Source organism: Cryptomeria japonica, chromosome 2 (assembly GCF_030272615.1).
Source record: "Cryptomeria japonica chromosome 2, Sugi_1.0, whole genome shotgun sequence".
Classification (NCBI taxonomy): Eukaryota; Viridiplantae; Streptophyta; class Pinopsida; order Cupressales; family Cupressaceae; genus Cryptomeria; species Cryptomeria japonica.
The window spans coordinates 628,686,834-628,707,818 of record NC_081406.1 but is presented as its reverse complement, the minus strand read 5'-3'; the positions used below and the strand labels follow the sequence as shown (position 1 = coordinate 628,707,818).

General features: G+C 33.3%; 1 protein-coding gene across 2 annotated transcripts; it reads left to right on the top strand.

The window, feature by feature from the left end:
- The first annotated feature begins 1,164 nt into the window (after positions 1-1,164).
- On the top strand, positions 1,165-10,325 carry LOC131078656 (purple acid phosphatase 3). Of its 2 annotated transcripts, none has more exons than XM_058016398.2 (7): positions 1,165-1,892; positions 8,358-8,514; positions 8,676-8,795; positions 9,050-9,177; positions 9,315-9,443; positions 9,567-9,634; positions 9,826-10,325. In XM_058016398.2, the coding sequence occupies exons 1-7, from the start codon at positions 1,698-1,700 to the stop codon at positions 10,037-10,039; spliced, it is 1,011 nt and encodes a 336-aa protein (XP_057872381.2). In that variant the 5' UTR covers positions 1,165-1,697; the 3' UTR covers positions 10,040-10,325. The 2 variants fall into 2 exon arrangements, with proteins under 2 accessions (XP_057872381.2, XP_057872382.2); XM_058016399.2 differs by lacking the exon at positions 1,165-1,892 and adding an exon at positions 7,036-7,710.
- Positions 10,326-20,985: the final 10,660 nt, after the last annotated feature.

Genomic DNA, 20,985 nt, shown 5'->3' with positions numbered 1-20,985 from the left:
CAAACACACCCTCTAAACTCCAAAATCTAAAACCTAGGGGCCCCTACTTTATTAAATAAGATTTTAAGATCTAGAATCTAAAAAGTAGATTCTCCTTCTTTATTGCATGAGATTCAAATTTATCTTCTAGCATAATTTTTCCCTTCCCATGAGACCTCTTACTCTAAAAAAGTAATTCAAGATTCTCAACTCGAAAATCTAAAAAGTCGGTGCTCTTACTTTATTGCATAAGATTCTAATGTATCCTTAGCATAAATTTTTTCTTCTTATAAGACCCCTACTCTACAAAAATAATTCATATATAACAGCGCAATAAAACTCCTCCACCTAAATTAAAATATTTGTCCCCTCTCATTCAATACAATTTTCAAACATTATTTTTTTTCTCCCCTTCTTATCTAATACAATTTAAAAATAAATAAATCCCCCCTCTTATCCAATACAATCTTTAACAAGATAAATTTAAAAACTATGATTTTTTATTTGAAAAGACTATCGTAACATTAGCACCATCAATTTATATTTTTAAGTTGCTTCTTGGTACAATTTATTTTACAAAGAGACTTTTGAAAAGTTGATGGTGTTGATTGTCTCTTTCAATAAGAAAAGAAATGATATATACATCACCATTACATTAAAAAATTTACCAAACACTGTTAAAAAAAGAAAAGAATGTTATATCAAAAAAACAAAAACGACAATATAATTGTTTATAAAATATTTTTACCAAATAAATAAAAATGACAATATAATTGTTTATGGAATATTTTTAGCTTCATGAACGTTTTATTCTCAGTGGTGGAGAACTCGTGCTCTTGAATTCCACAAGGGGGTAAGGTATGTACACCTCATTTGTTGTACAGTTAGGTAAGGTACCTCCCGCAAGGTACCTACGTCCCAAGAAATACGAGGTTAGCATCATGGACTATAAAAGATCATTTCCTTTTCTATAGAGAAATTTGACATGTAACATTTTTATGAACAACAATTATACTTTAAATTCTTGGGTATAAATTGCTTCAATGGATGGAAGACCCGCACCATCAATTTGTCACACTATTACTGGATGCAGAAAAGTTTTGTTCTCACTGCCCCACCCAATCACTTTAAAAATGGCTTCTCTTGGAAGTTTCAATTCCCTGCCTGCCTCAGGTAAGATTGCTAAAATAGCTTTTCTAATTGATTTCTTGCAAGTTTCAAATACCAACCTGCCTGAGATAAGATTTCCAAAAGAGATTTCCAATTACACACATCAGACGATCGGTATTTTGTTAGCCAGGCATTATGTGAAGAATTTTTGTTCAGGCATCGCCATCATCACTTCCCAGATAACTTTGTATATGAAAAAGAAACGTGAAGATCAGGCCTTGGTTATATTCTTGGAATATTATGAGCATCCATTCTAGCATATTCTCTCCAGAGGAATCCCCTGCAGTGTTTTACTGGTTGATTTCTGCGATCAATGGTTAATTGGCTTCTTTTTACGTAGGACAGAACAGAGTTTTCTCCTTCCCTACCATTGAATTCTTAATTTTCTAATGCAATAAACCCTTTTCATTAGCTTAGCCGTTGGATTCCTAAACCTTGAGCTGAGAAAATGTTTATATAGCCGTTGCTTTAACAGAGCGGAGAAAACGTTTATATAGCCGTTGCTTTAACAGTGTTCTCCAGCGTTCATCTAACTTGCCCAGGTTAATATGGAGTTCAAGGGAATGGGTTTGGGTCTGAGTTTTTTCCCGTTTTTCTTGTGTTTCTTATGTAGGAGCTGCTTTTCATCGATTCGGGATGATAATATTGATTTAACCATGAAAGAAACTGGGTCTCTGAATTTCTTAGTTGTTGGTGATTGGGGAAGGAAAGGGAATTATAACCAGACCAAAGTGGCATATCAGGTATGCTTACAGATAGTGAATTTTGTCTTGGGTTTTTGGTTACAGAGATATAATTTTTGTAGTATGTATTGTTTGGTTACAGAGATATAATTTTTGTAGTATGTATTGTTTTTGAATTTGATTGTGTGAATTTTTATGATATTTTCGATTAAACTTTATGATTTATCATCATAATAGTTTCTGGATTAAACTCCTCCATCTTTCTACTGTTCTGATGATGGATCATGAAGTGCGATTTTAATGCTAAACAAAAATTCTTACAGCTCTATATTATTTGTGATCTGAAACATTCATACTAAAGAAATCAGACACAGTTAAATCTAGAAGCTAACTTATCATTATATACTATAGAAATCTAATGTCATTAATTGTTTTTCGGGATTTGTGATATTATAATGTGTTGTTTTGAATTTTAACTATAAATTTTCTCTGCAATATTTTGGATGAAACTCCATGATTAATCATTGAAAGTAGAAAGAGAAAAAGGAATGTTTTAGAGTAACCAAGGTAGAATGTTTTAGTTCTTCAGATCATAATGCTTAACCAATCATCAAAATCAGGAAAAGGGTTTTTAAAGTTTTGTTTTAATCACTTGTGATATCCATTGGTGTTGTTGTATGCGAATAATAAATAGATGGGAAGAATAGAGGAGGAGCTTTAGGTGGAGTTCATAGTTTCAACTAGGGATAACTTCTATGAGGATGGCTAAAAGTTGGGGCACAAGTATGGGGGCCCCTTATGCACGACTATTGGTCTCACCCTATTTTTGGGTTGTTTTGGACACCTTGGCAAAAAGCATGTTGATGCGGCACCATATTTGATGATGTGGTGCTGAAACCTTAGTTATAAGAAGAGGACTTGCCAAGGTAGGATTTCAAATTTCCACGTAGGATTTTGAGAAGCGTGAAGTTAGGGTGTTCAACTACTAGGTCCTCTCCCCTAATTCCTTGTCTCATCAAAGCCAACTCACAACAAACTACTATAAAAATTTGGGAGTGATTTGAAATTTTCACGTAGGATTTTGAGAAGCGTGAAGTTAGGGTGCTCAACTACTAGGTCCTCTCCCCTAATTCTTTGTCTCATCAAGCCAACTCACAACAAATGATAGAGTGATGACTTCCTAGCTAGTGAGTCTGACTTGTCATCCACGATTATTGGCCTTAACTATCTCATTAGTTTCTAGTTGGCAATTAAATTTTATTACATTGCATTAACTATAATTAGCTAGTCTCCTTCCAGACGTAGATGGGTTGCCTTCACTTCTAATCTTCATTTTTATCCTAACAACGGTGCACAAAATTCAGCTATCTTAGTGGTTTCTCCCTGAAAATTCTTTTTTAGAGAGGATTTTGCCCAAATGATCCCTCACCAAACAACCCATGTCACTTAGACCAAGATTGCCCTTAGACACACCATCAAAATTGACCTTCACCTACCTCTCCTTTGGTTCCTTCCAAACCACTTATTGTCTCAAGTTGTGAGGAAGATCAGCCTTCCTTAGCCCATTAACGAGTGTTATTAGAAAATTATGTTAAACTATTATGAAGTCTTATAATAATTATTATATTATCTTGATTTTTCATATAAAATTTAAACTAGTCTTATAAAACTTATTGTTATAAAATCATCCTTTATAATTATAATTTTATATAAGATTATTTAAAATATTCTTTCTATTTTATATTAATACTTTCCAAAATCATAATTTATTTTTTATTATTTTAATATCTACAAAATAATTTAATAATTTTTTAAGTATAAATTTAGATATTTTTTATTCAAATCATAATTAGAAACAAAATATTTATTTTAATATGGTATTTATATTTTATTATATTATAATGTAATTATTAATAGCAGTTTATTAACGTGAGAGTTGTAATTAATATTACATATATATAATTAAAATAAATTAATGATTTAAAATTAAATTTATGATTATGATTATTATTATTATTATATCTAGCTGCAAATTCACAACAAATATGTTAGGAAGTGGGTGGGGAAACCTTCAACCCTGGCTCAAACACACCCTCTAAATTCTAAAATCTAAAATGTAGGGGCCCCTACTTTATTGCAAAAGATTTTAAGATCCCAAATCCAAAAGTAGGTGCTCCTTCTTTATTGCATACGATTATAATTTATCTTCCAACATACTTTTCTCCTTTGCACGAGACCTCATGTACTCTACAAAAGTATTTCATGATTCACAATTCTAAAATCTAAAAAGTAGAGGCTCCTACTTTATTATAAGATTCTAATTTATCCTCCAACATAAAAAATTCCTTCTTATAAGACCCCTACTCTACGAGGATAATTTATATATAAGAACTCAATCAAATACCTCACCTAATTAAAATATATGTTCCCTCACATTTAGTATAGTCTTCAAACATAAAAGTTTTGTCCCCTTTATCCAATACAATTTTTAATGAAATAATTCTCCTTCTTATCCAATACAAACTTTGTATCCAATGCAATCTTTGAGAAGATAATTTATTTTTCTTATCCAATACCATCTTTGAGAAGATAATTTATTTTACAAAGAGACTTTTGAATAATTAAAGGTATTCATTGTCTCTTTCAATATACATCACCATCACCATGACATTAAAAAAATCTACGAGACACCATTAAAAAAATAATTGATATAAAAAAAACAAAAGTGACAATATAATTGTTTTATAAAATATTTTTAAGCATCCTGAATGTTTTTTACAGACAACAATCTCGCCGACAATTTCTATAGATTATCACTATTCTATTGAGAAATTTGACCTGTAACATTTTCCTGAACAACAATTATAGTTTGAATTCTTGGGTATAATTCGCTTCAATGGGCAGGACCCACACCATCAATTTGTCACTGTAATATCTAATTACTGATGCAGACAAGTTTTGTTCTCACTGCCCCACCCAATGACTCTTAAAATGGCTTCTTTTGGAAGTTTCAATTGCCTGCCTCCCTCAGGTAAGATTGCTGAAACAGTTTTCTTATTTGATTTCTTGCAAGTTTCAAATATCAACCTGCCTGGGTTAAGATTTCCAAAAGAGATTTCCAATCACACATCACACGGTCGGTATTTTGTTAGCCAGAGATTGGGTAAAGAATTTTGTAGAGGCATCACCATCATCATCCCCCAGATAATGGTGTATATGAAAAGGAAACGTGAAGATCAGGCCTTGGTTATATTCTTGAAATATTATGAGCATCCATTCTAGCATATTCTCTCCAGAGGAATCCAGTGCAATGTTTTACTGGTTGATTTCTGTGATCAATGGTTAATTGGCTTTTTTTTACGTAGGACAGAACAGAGTTTTGTCTTTTGGCCGTGGTTATTTTGGTTCCAAAATGGATTTTTTGTACAGCGTGATAGCGATGTGTTAGTCAATCGCAGCTGTTTATTGCAAAATTGACGGTGTAAAGCGCGCGACTAACACACGTGTTAGTCAATCCGTATTGTCTTTTTGGAGTCAGAATAGACCCGTCCTTGTCCTTCCCTCCCATCAAATTCTTGATTTTCTAATGCAATAAGCCATTTTCATTAGCTCAGCCGTTGGATTCTCAAACATTGAGCAGAGAAAATGTTTATATAGTCATTTATATTTGATGATGTGGCAATGAAACCTTAATTATAAGCATAGGACTTGCCAAGTAAACTATTGAAAAAAAAATGGAAGTGATTTGAAGTTTCCACATAAGATTTTTAGAAGCGTGAAGTTAGGGTGCTCAACTACTGGGTCCTCTCCCCTAATATCTTGTCTCATCAAAGCCAACTCACAACAAATGTTAGAGTGATGACTTCCTAGTTGGGTAAGTCTACTTGTCGTCCACACGCTACCAGTCGCCTTCTTGGGTAGTTAATCTACCATCATATTGCCCTCATGATAAATGTGCGATATTTTAAATTCTTCAAATTTATTTATTAGCTCTTGGATTGGCCTTAACTATCTCCTTAGTTTCTAGTTGGGAATTGAATTTTATTGCTAGTCTCCTGATGTAGACGGGTTGCCTTCACTTCTAATCTACATTTTAATCCTAACTTGTTATTGGTTTCTCTAAACTCTAGACTCTGAACTCTAAAACATAGGAGCCCTTACTTTATTACATAAACTTTTAAGATCATGAGATCTAAAGAGTAGGTGTTCCTTCTTTATTATATGAGATTCTAATTTATCTTCCAACATAATTTTTCCCTTCTCATGAGACCTCCTACTCTACAAAAGTAATTCATGATTCCCAACTCCTCCTACTTTATTGCATAAGATTCTAATTATCCTCTAACATAATTTTTTTTTTTCTTATGGGACCCCTACTCTACAAAAATAATTCATATATAACAGCGCCATAAAACTCCTCCACCTAAACTAAAATATTTGTCCCCTCTAATTCAATACGATTTTCAAACATAAAGATTTTCTCCCCTTCTTACCGAAATACAATTTTAAATAAAACATATTCCCCATCTTATCCAATACAATCTTTAACAAGACAAATTTAAAAACGTGTTTTTTATTTGGAAAGACTATCATGACATTAGCATCATCAATTTACATTTGTAAGTTGTTTTGTGGTACAATCTATTTTTAAAGAAACTTTTGAAAAGTTGAAAGTGTTCATTGTCTCTTTCAATAAGTGAAAAAAAGATATATACATCGCCATCCCATTAAAAAATTTACACACTATTAAAAAAAATAAAAATAAATAATGTATGAAAAAACAAAAACAATTTATTTTATAAAAAGACTTTTGAAAAATTAAAAATGTTCATTGTCTCTTTCAATAAGAAAAGAAATGATATATATACATTACCACAGACACTATTAAAACAAGAAAAAAATAATAACAATATAATTGTTTTATAAAATATTTTTAGCCTCGTGAATGTTTTATTCCTCCAACACCAATCTCCCCGACAATTTTTATAGATTATCACAATTCTATTGAGAAATTCGACATTTTCCTGAACAACAATTATAGTTTCAGTTCTTGGGTATAATTTGGTTCAATGGGTGGAGGACCCACACCATCAATTTGTCACACTATTACTGGATGCAGACAAGTTTTGTTTTCACTGGCCCACCCAATCAATTTAAAAATGGCTTTTTTTGGAAGTTTCAGTTGCCTGCCTGCCTCAGGTAAGATTGCTAAAACAGTTTTCCTAATTGATTTCTTGCAAGTTTCAAATACCAACCTTCCTCAGGTAAGATTTCCAAAAGAGATTTCCAATCGCACATCAGACGGTCGATATTTTGTTAGCCAGAGATTCGGTAAAGAATTTTGTTGAGGCATCGCCATCATCATCTCCCAGTATATGAAAAGGAAACGTGAAGATCAGGCCTTGGTTATATTCTTGGAATATTATGAGCATCCATTCTAGCATATTCTCTCCAGAGGAATCCACTGTAGTTCTTTACGGTTGTTTTCTGTGATCAATGGTTAATTAGCTTCTTTTTACGTTAGACAGATCAGAGTTTTGTCCTTCACTACCATTGAATTCTTGACTTTCTAATGCAATAAGCCCATTTCATTAGCTTAGCCGTTGGATTCCCAAACCTTGAGCAGAGAAAATGTTTATATAGCCTTTGCTTTTACAGTGCTCTGGCGTTCATCTAACTTGCCCAGGCTAATATGGAGTTCAAGGGAATGGGTCTGGGTTTTTTCCTGTTTTTCTTGTGTTTCTTATGTGGGAGCTGCTTTTCATCGATTCGGGGTAATATTGATTTAACCAGGGAAGAAAATGGGTCTCTGAATTTCTTAGTAGTTGGTGATTGGGGAAGGAAGGGGGAGTATAACCAGTCTGAAATGGCATATCAGGTATGCTTACAGATTGTGATTTTAGCCTGGTTTTTTTGTTGCATAGATATAATTTTTACAGTATGTATTGTTTTTTAATTTGATTGTATGAATTTTTATGGTATTTTGGATCAAACTTTATGATTTGTCATTATATTTCAAAAGCAGAGTAGTTTTTGGATTAAATTTTTTTTTGAGCTTTTTACTATTCTGATGATGGATCACCCACTGTGACCCAAATCATCGATACTAAACAAAAACTCTTCCAGCTCTACTATTTTGATGATAGATGACAGAGTGTGTTGATAGTAAACAAATCAGACACAGTTAAATCAAGAAACTACTCTGTTTATTATTATGGACTCTGGAAATCTAATGTCATTAATCATGTTTCACAGTTTATAATATTAGAATATGTTATTTCTAAATTTGACTTTGAGTTTTTTATACAATGTTTTGGATCAAACTCCATAATTAATCATTAGAATGTAGAAAGCAAAAGAAAAAAAAATTGTTTTAGAATGATCAATGTTGAAAGTAGAATGTTTTAGTGTTTCAGATCTTAATGCTTAACCCATGTCATCAAAATCAGAAAAAGAGATTTTAAAGTTTTGTTTTAATGACTTTTGATATCTATTGGTGGTTGTGTATGCATGAATGATAAATAGATGGGAAGAATAGGAGAGGAGCTTCAGGTGGAGTTCATAGTTTCAACTGGGGATAACTTCTATGAGGATGGGCTAACAGGTGTGGCAGACAAAAGCTTTCGAGAATCATTTTCTGACATTTATACGGCCAAGAGCCTACAAAAGCCTTGGTATGCTGGTATGTCGAAGTAATCAAATACATTATGTTTCTAAAGTTTGCTATACTAGAGTTAAAAAGCTTGTATATTGAAATTAGGAATGCAATAAGGATGAGATGGGTTCCATGATGACGTTTAGTTTAGGTTTGAAGAGAAGTGATGGGTCAATGCTTTTGTGCAGTTCTAGGCAACCATGATTACAGAGGAGATGTTTTGGCCCAACTTAGTCCGATCCTTAGGGGCCTCGACCATCGCTGGAATTGCAGGAGATCATTCACTTTGAAAAGAAGTTTTGCAGCTGGTAGACAGTCTTTCTCCCCTCCCTGCCTGTAACAAGAATCTTTCCATAACTTATCTTGTTATAACTTTATTTATATTGGGTGTTGTTTGTTTATATATCTCTAGATCATCCAAAACAAAAATTGAATGACTTAGATGACATGCAATTTAAGTTTGAAGAGAAGTGATGGGTCAATTTTTGTGTATAGTTCAATGAAATTGCATGATATGATGATTGAGAGGAATTCAGAATACATTTTTATATGCTTCTCTCAGGGTCAGTGGATCTCTTTTTTGTGGATACAACGCCATTTGTGAGCAAATATTGGAAACATCCTAATAAGGACACTTATGATTGGCGAGGCGTGGCCCCTAGAGAAGCCTATATCAGTCGTCAATTGAAGGTCACATTCTTTCCAATCTGTTAATTCCAGCATCCATAGCTCCAATAAACTCTTTGAAATTATTGGGTAAACTTTCACAAGTCATTTGTCACTTTTGCATTGTATTCATTCTAATTCTGGTGAAAAACAAATTGCAGGAGCTTGCAGAGGGTTTGAAGGCATCAACTGCAACGTGGAAGATAGTTATAGGCCATCACACCATACGAAGCGTTGGTCACCATGGTGACACAGAGGAGCTTCTTCAACAACTCCTCCCAATTTTAGAAGTATTACAGCTTTATTATGAAATTTGTCATTTTCCGAAAACCCATTTATTTTTTAACTCTTAAAAGCTTTTTACAGTTCCTCCTCCATATTCTCAGCTTATATAACATTCTTCCTTGGTTCAGACGTACAACGTGGACCTGTACATCAATGGACATGATCATTGTCTAGAACACATCAAAAGTGTTACAAGGTAATCATAGCTGTATTAATCTGTGGAGACATCAAAATTGAATCTTGTATTACATTATTTCCATCTTATTTGATTCACATTTTCATCATCTACTAGCTGAATCAGTATGATCTAAGGTGGGTGCTTTTTCTTTTAGATTTTTCTTCATATCCATGTATTTAAAAATCTAACAAAATTCTTTTCAATCGCAGTGACCTGCAATTTTTGACCAGTGGGGCAGGTTCAAAATCATGGAGAGGAATAGATAAAAATGCTAACATGAAAGGCCTGGAGATGTACTATGATGGACAGGGTTTTATGTCACTTCAAATTACTTCAACAAATATTCAGGCTGCGTTCTATGACATTGAAGGGACTGTCATACATCAAGTAGATTTGTATAAGAGTTTGCTTCAGAAGTATTAGTGCCTGCCACTATGAAAGTTTCAATTTTACATACTTTTGGGCCATAATGAAAATTGGATAAGTCGTTTAGATTTAACATATATAATCTATATGAGGGTATACTACTCTGTTCGGTGATTGTATATTTCACATACAAAATATATGTATTGCTCTGTTCTTAACGAGGAGCTCTTGGAAATAGAAACTATTAGAGTCATGTAGTTTCTACAGTCTACGGAGATGTATAATAATTTTCTGGTTTAAATTATGTACAAATTTTTCGTCATCAATATTTTGGATTATACAACATGATCTATCATCAGAATGAAATATCGAGAGTAGTGTAGAAACTATTGTACATTTAAGGTAATTCAATTTCCCGAATCTTCCCTTTTAGATATTTTGTACAGTTCATGTGTGTACTCATGAACTGTACAAAATTTCCAGAATCCTCTTTTTTAGATATTTTGGGGCATTTAGATATTTTGTACAGTTCATTTCATTTTACAAGGAGAAACTTTTTGAATCCCAAGATGCCTAGAGGCACGATAAATGATTGTAACAACAATGATATACAATAACAATATTATTTAAGAGGTTTGAGAAAGCTAAGATAAAAAGAGAGCTTGAATAAACTATTGTAAGAGAGTTGTAAGAGAGCTTGAAAGTGTTGTGAGAGCCAAGAGAGAGATTTGCCAAAAAGAAAGCTTTTTGTTAAAAATGAGAAGAGGAGGAAAGAGGAAAGGCTATTGAGCCATTTCTATTAACCTCAGAAGGTGACAAGTGAACAAATGCTCAAAAATATACTCTATTAAATCAAAATTGCCATAGGATGCTAGCATGATGCACAAACATTTGCACTAAGCACTAGTGTCCAAACAATTTATGCTAATAAATTACTATAAATGAGAAAAATATACATATAACACAAGGGTGACACAAAAAGTGACCATGAGAAAGGAGGCTTGAGCACCTTGAGAAGGAAAAAGGTTGATGCGTGGATTGAAATGAACCTACTGAAAAACTAAGGGAATAGACACAAAAATATAAGTGTTGGGTGATCCCACAATAGTGGGTTACACTTTTTAACCAATTTTAATAATGAAATAAACATTTTTTTAAAAAACTTCATATTTAGACACCTATTATTGCTAAACCTTAAGGAATTTGTAGATAATGTAAACTAGTGATTTGTGTCATTTTGTGTGCATTTTGTATGTAGATTCTCAATATATTTTTTTGAATTCTTTTGGAATCAATTTGGATCCATTTTTCTATCTCCCTCGAAAACTAATTTTTAACAGTAAACAACATTGTTAAAGAGTGACACTCAATTGATAATGCATAACTTTTTTATAAAATATATAACATGATTCTTTTGAATTTAGGTTTGTAACTTTGATATCTAATGTTTGCAATTGGTTTCATAACATTATGATCAGTATTTCATATTTTATTAAGTTTTGAAGTCAAGTTAACTATAATTTTGGCATAGGTTCATTTAGTAACTCGTAACTTGTTGTGTATATATCGAAATTTAACTATTATTTTTTGTTGAAAAGAAGACTTCAATACCTATTACATAGATAATTTTCAAAAAAAAAAATCATTTGTTTACTATTTTTCCATAAGCATTGAATAAAGAAGTTGATGTTTGGTGAAAAACTTATGTTTAGTTAAACTATAAAAAAAAATCATAATAAACTCAATATATATTAAAATTATAATCATTGGAAAGCTCACTTCAAGTACTACTATCATGCATTTGGGTTTGTCAAAATTGTTCCATTTGGTCCTTCAATCAAAGCTTCAAAGGCCAAAAATCTACTGAAAATTGGGGAGATTAGGGGGGATTAGGGGGGAGATGTCTAGCAAATAAGTTCAATAGTACATATGTTTTATTGAAATGGGTTCAATCAAACATAATAGGGTTCTATCAAACCCATGTTCGATAGTTGACACAATAAATTTTGTAACGACCATGTTCGATGGAACATGGCCTATATTAATGGTCGACATTCAATAAAACCCCTTGTTAACCATTTTTTTTTCTATGAACGTTTGCATATAAATATAGATGCATTTTTTTCATTTTTTAGAAATCAAAACTAAAGGATAATTCACATTTTTTCATAAAGAAGACATTTTGGAGTCAATTTTGTTAGTGTGGAATTTTCAAAGGGCATTTTTTCAAAGGAAGGAGATGGGAAATAAAAGGACAAGGGTAAATAAGACTGCACAAAAGTATTCACCTGATACGAAACAAAGACGTTGTGAACAAGAATTGGCCATATATCATAGGAAGAAAACAGGTATGCATCTTTACAATTTAGAATTCATCAACCCAATTAAATTAATGAAATTATAAAATATAATAGAAATACATGGAATTTTTTCCATGTTGAATAGGGATGCATGCTTATATTTTAGGAATATAATTTTGGGTTTTTTATTGAAACTCTCTCTCTCTCTCTCTCTCTCTCTCTCTCTCTCTCTCTCTCTCTCTCTCTCTCTCTCTCTCTCATTTTAGTCGTTTTAGGTGATTAAATCTTTTTGGGCTCTCTCTCTCTTACTCTCCTACTATCTTTAAGTCTTTTTAGTCTCTCCCCTTAAGACTCTCTCTCTCTCTCTCTCTCTCTCTCTCTCTCTCTCTCTCTCTCTCTCTCTCTCTCTCTCTCTCTTTGTAGTCAAATTTATACGATTCTAAATTATTCTATTGTAAATTGTATTTGGTCTATAGCTAGCGCTCAACAAGCACAAGCTACAAAATTTGGAGAAGGGTTAGCCCAAGCTCAAGCAAGTATGCATCTTTACTTTTATCTCTCTCTCTCTCTCTAGATATCTATCTCTCTCCCTCTCTCCCCTTTAGTCTTTATAATTAAATGTATACTATTCTAAATTGATTTTTTTTTTTGTAGCTTGTGCTCAACAAGAAGAATCTCTAGTAGAATCTCAAGCAAATGTTGGAGAAGGGTCAAGATTGTTTCCTTTTACTGGTATGGACGAGAATATGAATCTAGTTCAATGTATGAATAGAAAAATTAATTATAGAAAGTTAGATCATTTACTTGAAATGGATGTGGAGAAATTGAGATATTATGTTGAACAACCTACACATACTAAGAAGAGCACATTGAATAGAAAACCAAAGGAAATAATTGCTCAATTTGAAATTTTAGATACACTTGAAAAAGCCCAACTATTATCAATTCAATTTATTAATAATGAGTTGAAAGAGCCATTAAAAATGTTGGGTGTAGATACAACATTGAAAAGGAGGAAATTTTCTCACCTACAAAAAGATATTCTAGAAAATGTTAAGGAAGGTTTGGGTCCCAATGGGAAAGAATCTAGATTTGTGGATAAGGCCATTTCAAGAAGAGTGTTATTGACATCTATTTTAAATAAAAACATGTCCCAAAGAAAACAAATCTTTTCACTTTCATCTGATATTGGGTATAGTAGGAAGAAAATATCACATTATGTTAAAAGGAGAATCAATTTGGATGATAGTACATTGGAAGGCAATTGGGCAATAATGTGTAGAGCTCCTCATTCTGACAAGATTGAAGATGGAGTTAGGAACTTGATCACAACATTTTGGAATGATCATACCCATCTTTCATCAAATACTAGAGATGTTATCAAACATAGGACTAGGCCCAATGAATATGTGCTACATACAAAACATCCACAACGCAACATGAATTGTATTTATCATTTTGTAATTCAAATCCCAACATAAATATTGGACAAACAATATTTGAAAGATTAAAGCCATATTATATGAAGATAAACAAAGCTTTTGAAAATTCTTCTATCAAGTGTTTTGAAAGATGATAGAAGAAAGTGATGGTTTTGAAAATGCTCCCCCTAAACGGTCAAGTCAATTCATAGCATCGATTTTATGTGATAAATCAGATGATAATGCAACATGTCAAATAAATTGCATAAAAGGACTTTGTGAAAAATATGGTAATTTGGCTAAATTCCCTTTGAGAAATGAAGATATTGACATGACAAGGATGGTAAAATGTAAGAGTTACAAGTACATAAAGTCTAAAACAAATTTTGGTAAAGAATCCATAAGGTTAGAATATGTAGAAAAGGAGATACTTATTGGAACCTTTATGGAGAATTTTTCGTAAACTGATTCAACCCTATAAATATCATTCTTTTTTTGCTAAGTGGCAAGCACAACAATTACAAACACTGAGAGACACTTTCCCACCCGGAAAAAAAAATTTGGTTGTCGAATTTACAAAAAAATACTCTTTTGTACATAAAAAATGGATTCAATCATAATACTACTTTTCAGTGCAGATCACTATTATGGTATAGGTGTGTTATTGGCATTCATAGTTAGATTTGGATGGTGTTGATAGTACATTTGAATCATGGGTCATTAAGAAAGAATATCACCTTTATGTTAGTGATGATAAAGAGCATGACAAAAATTTTGTAGAATAATGCTTTAAGAATTTTTTTGGATATTTGGAAAACAGGGGTATAAAAAGTGAAAAGCATTTTGTTTGGTTAGATAGATGCGCCACACAATTCAAATCATTAAAGCCATTTTATGCACTGTGTGGATATCATCTAAATCAAAAGATACCACATGTTTGGAGTTTCTTCGAGAGTGAACATGGAAAGGGTGAGCATGATGGTGTAGGAGCTTACATTAAATGTGCTCTAAGAAAGTATCAAATGAATTATTAGGGATTTCATATAAAAGATGCACATGATGTAGTTGAATGGTGCAAAATGCCCTTTGAACCAAATGAGTTTGGTACATCATCAGGATTAGACCGAGTTGTGCCATACATAGTGTTTTGGTAGATATCAAGTATGCACAATCTTTTGAACTTATTTTAGTTTTTCAAATTATTTTAAAATTTAAATACTTAATATTGAATTAAAAATTTGTTATTTTTTTATGTTTTGAAAGTGTGGATAGAAGAACAATGCATGGATGTAAGAGGGTAGAGAAAACAAGATCCTTACATTATGTCATGAGTACGGATAGTCGCATGTGGTCATTGTACACCAGGGATTACTCATGCTTTTGATTTGACTGCATTTCTGGAAACTATGATGAATGCAACAACTAGGAATGGATATGTTAATGCATGGAATTTGGTGCCACTGGTTGTCACTAATACAAATGACGAAGATGAGGTGGAAAGCTTTGATGACATTCCATTGATTTCTATCGATTGTGACCATATTTTAGGATTGATCAAAATTAGTATGTATAAATTTACATGTATGAAAAATTACATATATAATAGTTCTATTTTTAATTTAAATATCTCAATCTCTGAGTAAATTGGTCATATAAATTTATTGCAAGACAAGTTTTTGCAATTACAACAGAGCCTAAAAATGTAGAAGGTGTTAGTTACTATTTATTACGCTGCACAAAGGAGAGGAAGAAGTTAACAAAATAAGAAATAAGCAATAGAATGTTGTTTCCCATAGGTTCAGTGCTTTATCTTAATTTTTTTTTTGAAATTTAAATTATAGTATCTTACATTCACAAGCTAGAATTCATTTTTTGAAATCTAAATTTATAAATTATTATACAAATTCTTTAACAGATTTGGAATGTTGTTTCTTATGCAGGGTCAGTTGTTGTAAAAGGTGTTGGCATATGGACACTCCAATGAGACATTATGTGCGATTGAAGGTTTTGTCATTGATGGCAACCTTGCAATCCTATGGCACTGGCAAGACATCATACCAGCAAAGCATTACACAAGCAAGACAGTGCACCGACATCAACAAGATCACTCTACACCAGCACCGGCACCAGCACTGACACAAAAGAAAAGATGTATACCGGCATAGAGGCCGACAGGATTTTTGATATGTAATATTTTGATTATTATAATCCGACTTGGCAAATTGTAAAATGACTCTTGTATATAAAGGAGATCATTGTAGACATTTAAAAAGGTAAGGTAGCAAGCATAAAGAAAATTATTAGGCAGACCTAATGTGCGAATTATAGGTCAAGGGTATATGTAAAGAACAAAGTTAGAACCAGTACTGAATTTGACATTGGAGATGCTATTGTAAAGCAGTACAGATCATTGGATTAGTATAATCCTCATTGTAAGTCAGTGTGACTTCTCATTGAGCAATGAGCTCTAGGCAGTTGACCTTCCTGCATGTGCAGGCCCCTATTGTAAGTAATATTCTCTTATTGGCCAGTAAGTGAATATTGTTGGTCACAAATCCCACTGAGATTTTTCCCACACTGGGTTTCCTCGTTAAACATCTTGTGTTATGGTGTTCTTTTCATGTGGATGTTTCTGATTCTGTTTATTGCATTAATTCTTACATACCGGTATACTGCTATTGTATGTTCTGTATGTTTTAACTTAAGAAATACTACTCACCGGTTAGATACTGATTCACCCCCCCCTCTCAGTATCTGTGGGAATCCTAACAATTGCTATCAGAGCTTGGTCCTCTATTTTCAGAAGCCTAACAGCTTGAGGAAGATCTTGACACCGGTAAAGATGGAAAATCTGATGAAACAACTTGAAGGAGCTCTTACTGATTATGATGCAGAGAAGTTGAAAAATATCAAATTAGAAGATGATTTAAGGGCAGCTCAGGATATCATTCAGGCACTTCAAGAAAATCTTACTGTTACAAGAAATAAGAGAAGAGAACTTTGTGAAAAATTGCAAAATGAGAATGATGAAAAGGAATCACTTAATGATATGATAAGCAAGCTGAAACAAGAGATCATGACAACAAAAAATGAAATGCAAGATATGACTATGAGATTTTGCAAAGAGATTGAGGACAGAAAGAAGAATGAAGAAGAATTGACCAAAAGACTAAGTGATGCAGCAAATGAGAACACAAGACTTAGCTATGAAAATGACATGTTGAAGACAGATCTGATGCATACTTAGAATGACTCAAATGAACTAATGAGACAAAAAGAAATCTTGGAAAGGGAATTGGAAACTGCAAATCAACATAAAGAAAAATTCAAGAAAAGCTCAGAAGAACTTGGTACCTTATTGAAGAATCAAAAACCCAAAGGTGACACTTCTAGAATTGGCTTTGAAGTTGGAGAAAGCTCCAGTACTACAAATACTCAAGACCACAGCAAACCGGTAAGACCACCTAATGCTTATAAATTCAATGGAAAATGCTTTAACTGTAATAAATATGGTCATAGGGCAAATGAATGTAGATCTAGGAATTATCAAAATATCAATCCACCCACCGGTCAATGTTCCAAATGCAACAAAATTGGTCATAACTCTGAAAACTACAGAATGAATGTGAGATGTTATGTTTGTGGAAGATTTGGACATCTATCTAATCAATGCAGAACACAAACCGGCATAGGTTATGGGAAAGCTATTCAGAAAAATAATGTAACTTGTTATGCATGTAACAAGATTGGGCATATTGCTAAATTTTGTAGAAGTAAAGGTACACTGGTAGACAACAAAAGTGCTAGCTTGAAAGGTAAAGAAAAAGTTGAAGAGGTTAAGCAAGAATTCTCAAAGCAATGGATTAGAAAAGCTGATCTAAATATTGGGAATACTCCTCCACCGGTAGAACCAACAAATGCTTCACCGGCAGGACAGAGCAGTGCTCCACCGACAGGAAGTTCTTCATCTAATTGAAGAAAATTTTCTTGAGGGTTTGGCAATCTAATGACACATGTGCTATTATTCCCTCGGTTAGAGATAAGAAGTTGAAAATCACTTATTACCGGCAAACAATGTTAAGTGAATACTTAACTGGCATGCAATTAATGTGGTAGATAGCGAAAAAGACTTTATAAAATAAGGTTTTAGCTCCATTTCATTTCACCGTGATTTCAAACTTTCAGAGAGTGCGAAGATTTCTGAGCTAAGGCATTTCGAGCAAGGAACAAGCACACTCCAAGAAATCATCCATCCAAGACAGAAAAAGGTATGTTATCATGGCATCCACCTCTGCAATTGAATACATAGTGAACCCTACTGTTGTGGAAGTAATTAAAAGACCTAGGCCCGTATTTCAGTTGGTCCCCGAAATAGCAAAGAACGATGATACATTAGGTGCATTTTCTCAAATCCCTAAAGGTGTTGTATATGCTGAAGATCCTAGAATGTATATTCACTGCAATATTGAAGAGTTAGGAGACAAGGAAATCAAAACCATGTATAAAACTGAGATATGTGATGATACTGGCAATGTTAAAGCTGAACACAAAATCATTGAAACCCTAGGATTCATAGAAATCCTTAGCATTCCTGAATTTCCTAAGGATGTGATTAGGATAGTGTTAAGTAGAGTTCATGGAGAATTTTTCTAGTTAGATGCAATTCATAAGATCGCCAAGCAAGTGGTAAAGGTTGTCACAGGGTTACTGGCCACTGGTAAAAGACCAGACAAGAACAAGAAAGTTTCAAATGATTTAGTCATAGACCTAACAGGCGCAACATTTGATAAAAGATCTCTAAGGGTCAACGATGTAAAGGATACAAATGTGAGATTCTTAAGTATGATATTAGGTTACAAAGCCACTCATGCCAATAGACTTAACTTAGTTTCAAGTTTATGCATTAAGAGTGCTTATGATATGATAACAAACAATGCAAAAATTGACATCTGTGAATGGTTAAAGGATGAACTGATAGACAACCTTGGAAAGATAAAGAAGGATAAGAAAGGAACCTTCAGATTTGGAAATCTATTAGTATGTCTAATGCTTCATATAACAAAATAGGTTCCCAGTATAGGATATAAAGAACTTGGATATGACATACCTGTAGGAAAGCAACTTACAAAACTATTCAATACCATGGGTGAGAACAAAGAAAACAACATTCATGACTTTTTCCAAGCACTAAAGACAAAAATGAAGAAAAGGACAAGGTTATCTCAGAATATTGTAGATAAATACAAAGATGATATATGCTTTGTTATTAAAAAGGATGAAATATGGATGGAAGCAGTCATCCCAAGGACAATCTGGGTAGCCGAAATGGGTTATGAGACAGATGACCACATAGTTGAAACTTATGCCAAAGCACTTCTGGAAGCTCCCAATGAACCTAAGGAGGAAGTATTTGGTAGTGTTGAAACAATAGAAAAACAAATACAGTCCAAGAAAAGAGTGAAGAAGGTAGAGGCATTTGTGAGAAAAGGATCCAGACAAGCAAAAGTCATTAAGGAAGATGTATTAAAGAAACTGGCATAACTGAAGATGAGTTGGCAGCCCCACAACCTGAAGCTCATCTATCACCAGTAGGTACTTCTTCGGAAGGAGACATGCTAGCAACCTTTAAAAGAGTTGTTAGGAAAAGAGATCCCTCACCGGCAACCACTCCTTCACCTAGAAGGACAAGGCAGAAGCAACAAGCTGTGAGATCTCCAGTCAGAAAGGTCACACCTAAAAAGGAGCTGACTCCTAAGAAAAAGAAAAAGACAAAAACTGACTTGGCACCTCTAGACATTTTGCTAAATGAGATCACAGAGGAAGGAAAACTAAAAAACATAGGGAAAATTTATGACACCCTATCTACTGATGAAAAAGGACAAGTTGAGGAGAGTGTAATATTACATATGGACATGTTCAAAAAAATTTTGATGGAAGTCATAAATGAAATTCCTGATGATTTATACAAAAGACTTGAGGCCAGAAGGCAAGGAGTAATTGAATTAGACAAGAAAATAAAAATAGAAAAACTACTTGTTGTATATCCGGTAAACTCCCCAAAGGAAATTGATGATCTGATAGCTCAGGCTAACTGAATAGTCTTCTCCACTGCACACCGGCATAGTTCACTAATGGAGGAAGAGTTACAAAAGTTTCAGAGGAAACAAAAGATGGTTGGGACATATTTTTGGTTGAAAAAGAAAAACAAGAAGAATACAGGAATCCCAAGCCTATTAAGGTATATTTGAAGGATAAGGACAAAGGGAAAGGCAAAATTGGTGGACCTCCAAGCATAAGGGTCAAAGACAACCTACCTCCACTTGTAAAAATTACAACCCCTGAAAACCAACCGGTAGCTGAAAGCATGGATGTAGAGGATAGCAATCCAAATCCTGAAGTCCTGTACACTGTAAATGTTGATACCCAAAAGATCAACATAACAGTTGATAAAGATACAAGTGAAAAATCAAATATGGCTAAAGAGCCTCCGGTAACAGGAAATACAGAGCAACCGATAGAGGATACAGGGAAAAAGATGGAATCTGAGGCACACATAGAGAAACCGACAGAGCTAAAGGCTCCGGAACAGATGCCACCGGTAAGCAATGAAGCAGGAAAACTAGTGCTAAAGGAAATACAGACACAAACTGACCTGCCAGAGGTCAATACAAGCATGGTCACTTCCACCGGTACTCAGTTTGTTGGGTCATCATCAAAGTCAACAAATGTGACTGAGGTATTACTTGAATCCATTAAGAAAATAACTGACTACAGTTCACAAGCTTACAAAGCAATAGATGATTCAATACCAATTTTGAAGATAATTGCTCCTGATTGTAATATAGATAATAAAGATTCTTTAGGACAGTTGGACACATTATGTAAATACATTTCTGGAAATATTGAGAAAATAAAGGAAGAATCTGTAAAGGACATGGTAGAAAAGGAGAAACAAAAATTCTTTGAAGAAGAAATAAAGAAGTGTAATAGAGACTTTGACACACTTCTACCGGAACTGTGTAGTTTGTTATAAGAGTATAAAAACCTATATAAAGACACATGCAAAACAAACTTCCTGATTGTAGATATTGACAAGAAAATAAGCAAGACACAGGAAGAGATAAACAAGCTTGCAGACAATTTTGTCAACTCACCAGATTCACTATCTTTTTTTGAAGATAAGTTAGCAAATTTTGAGGAAGAATTGCTTAAACAACAAAGAGAGAAAGAGACAATAATAAACAAGGCAAAACACTTGAGATCTAAATTGAGTCCAAGATTG

Bases quoted from the DNA above. Each gene is read 5' to 3' on its own strand.
- LOC131078656 (XM_058016398.2), top strand. From the start codon at position 1,698: ATGGAGTTCAAGGGAATGGGTTTGGGTCTGAGTTTTTTCCCGTTTTTC. The intron at 8,515-8,675 runs GTATGTCGAAGT...GCTTTTGTGCAG, and splicing joins ACAAAAGCCTTGGTATGCTG to TTCTAGGCAACCATGATTAC. The intron at 9,178-9,314 runs GTCACATTCTTT...AACAAATTGCAG, and splicing joins ATATCAGTCGTCAATTGAAG to GAGCTTGCAGAGGGTTTGAA.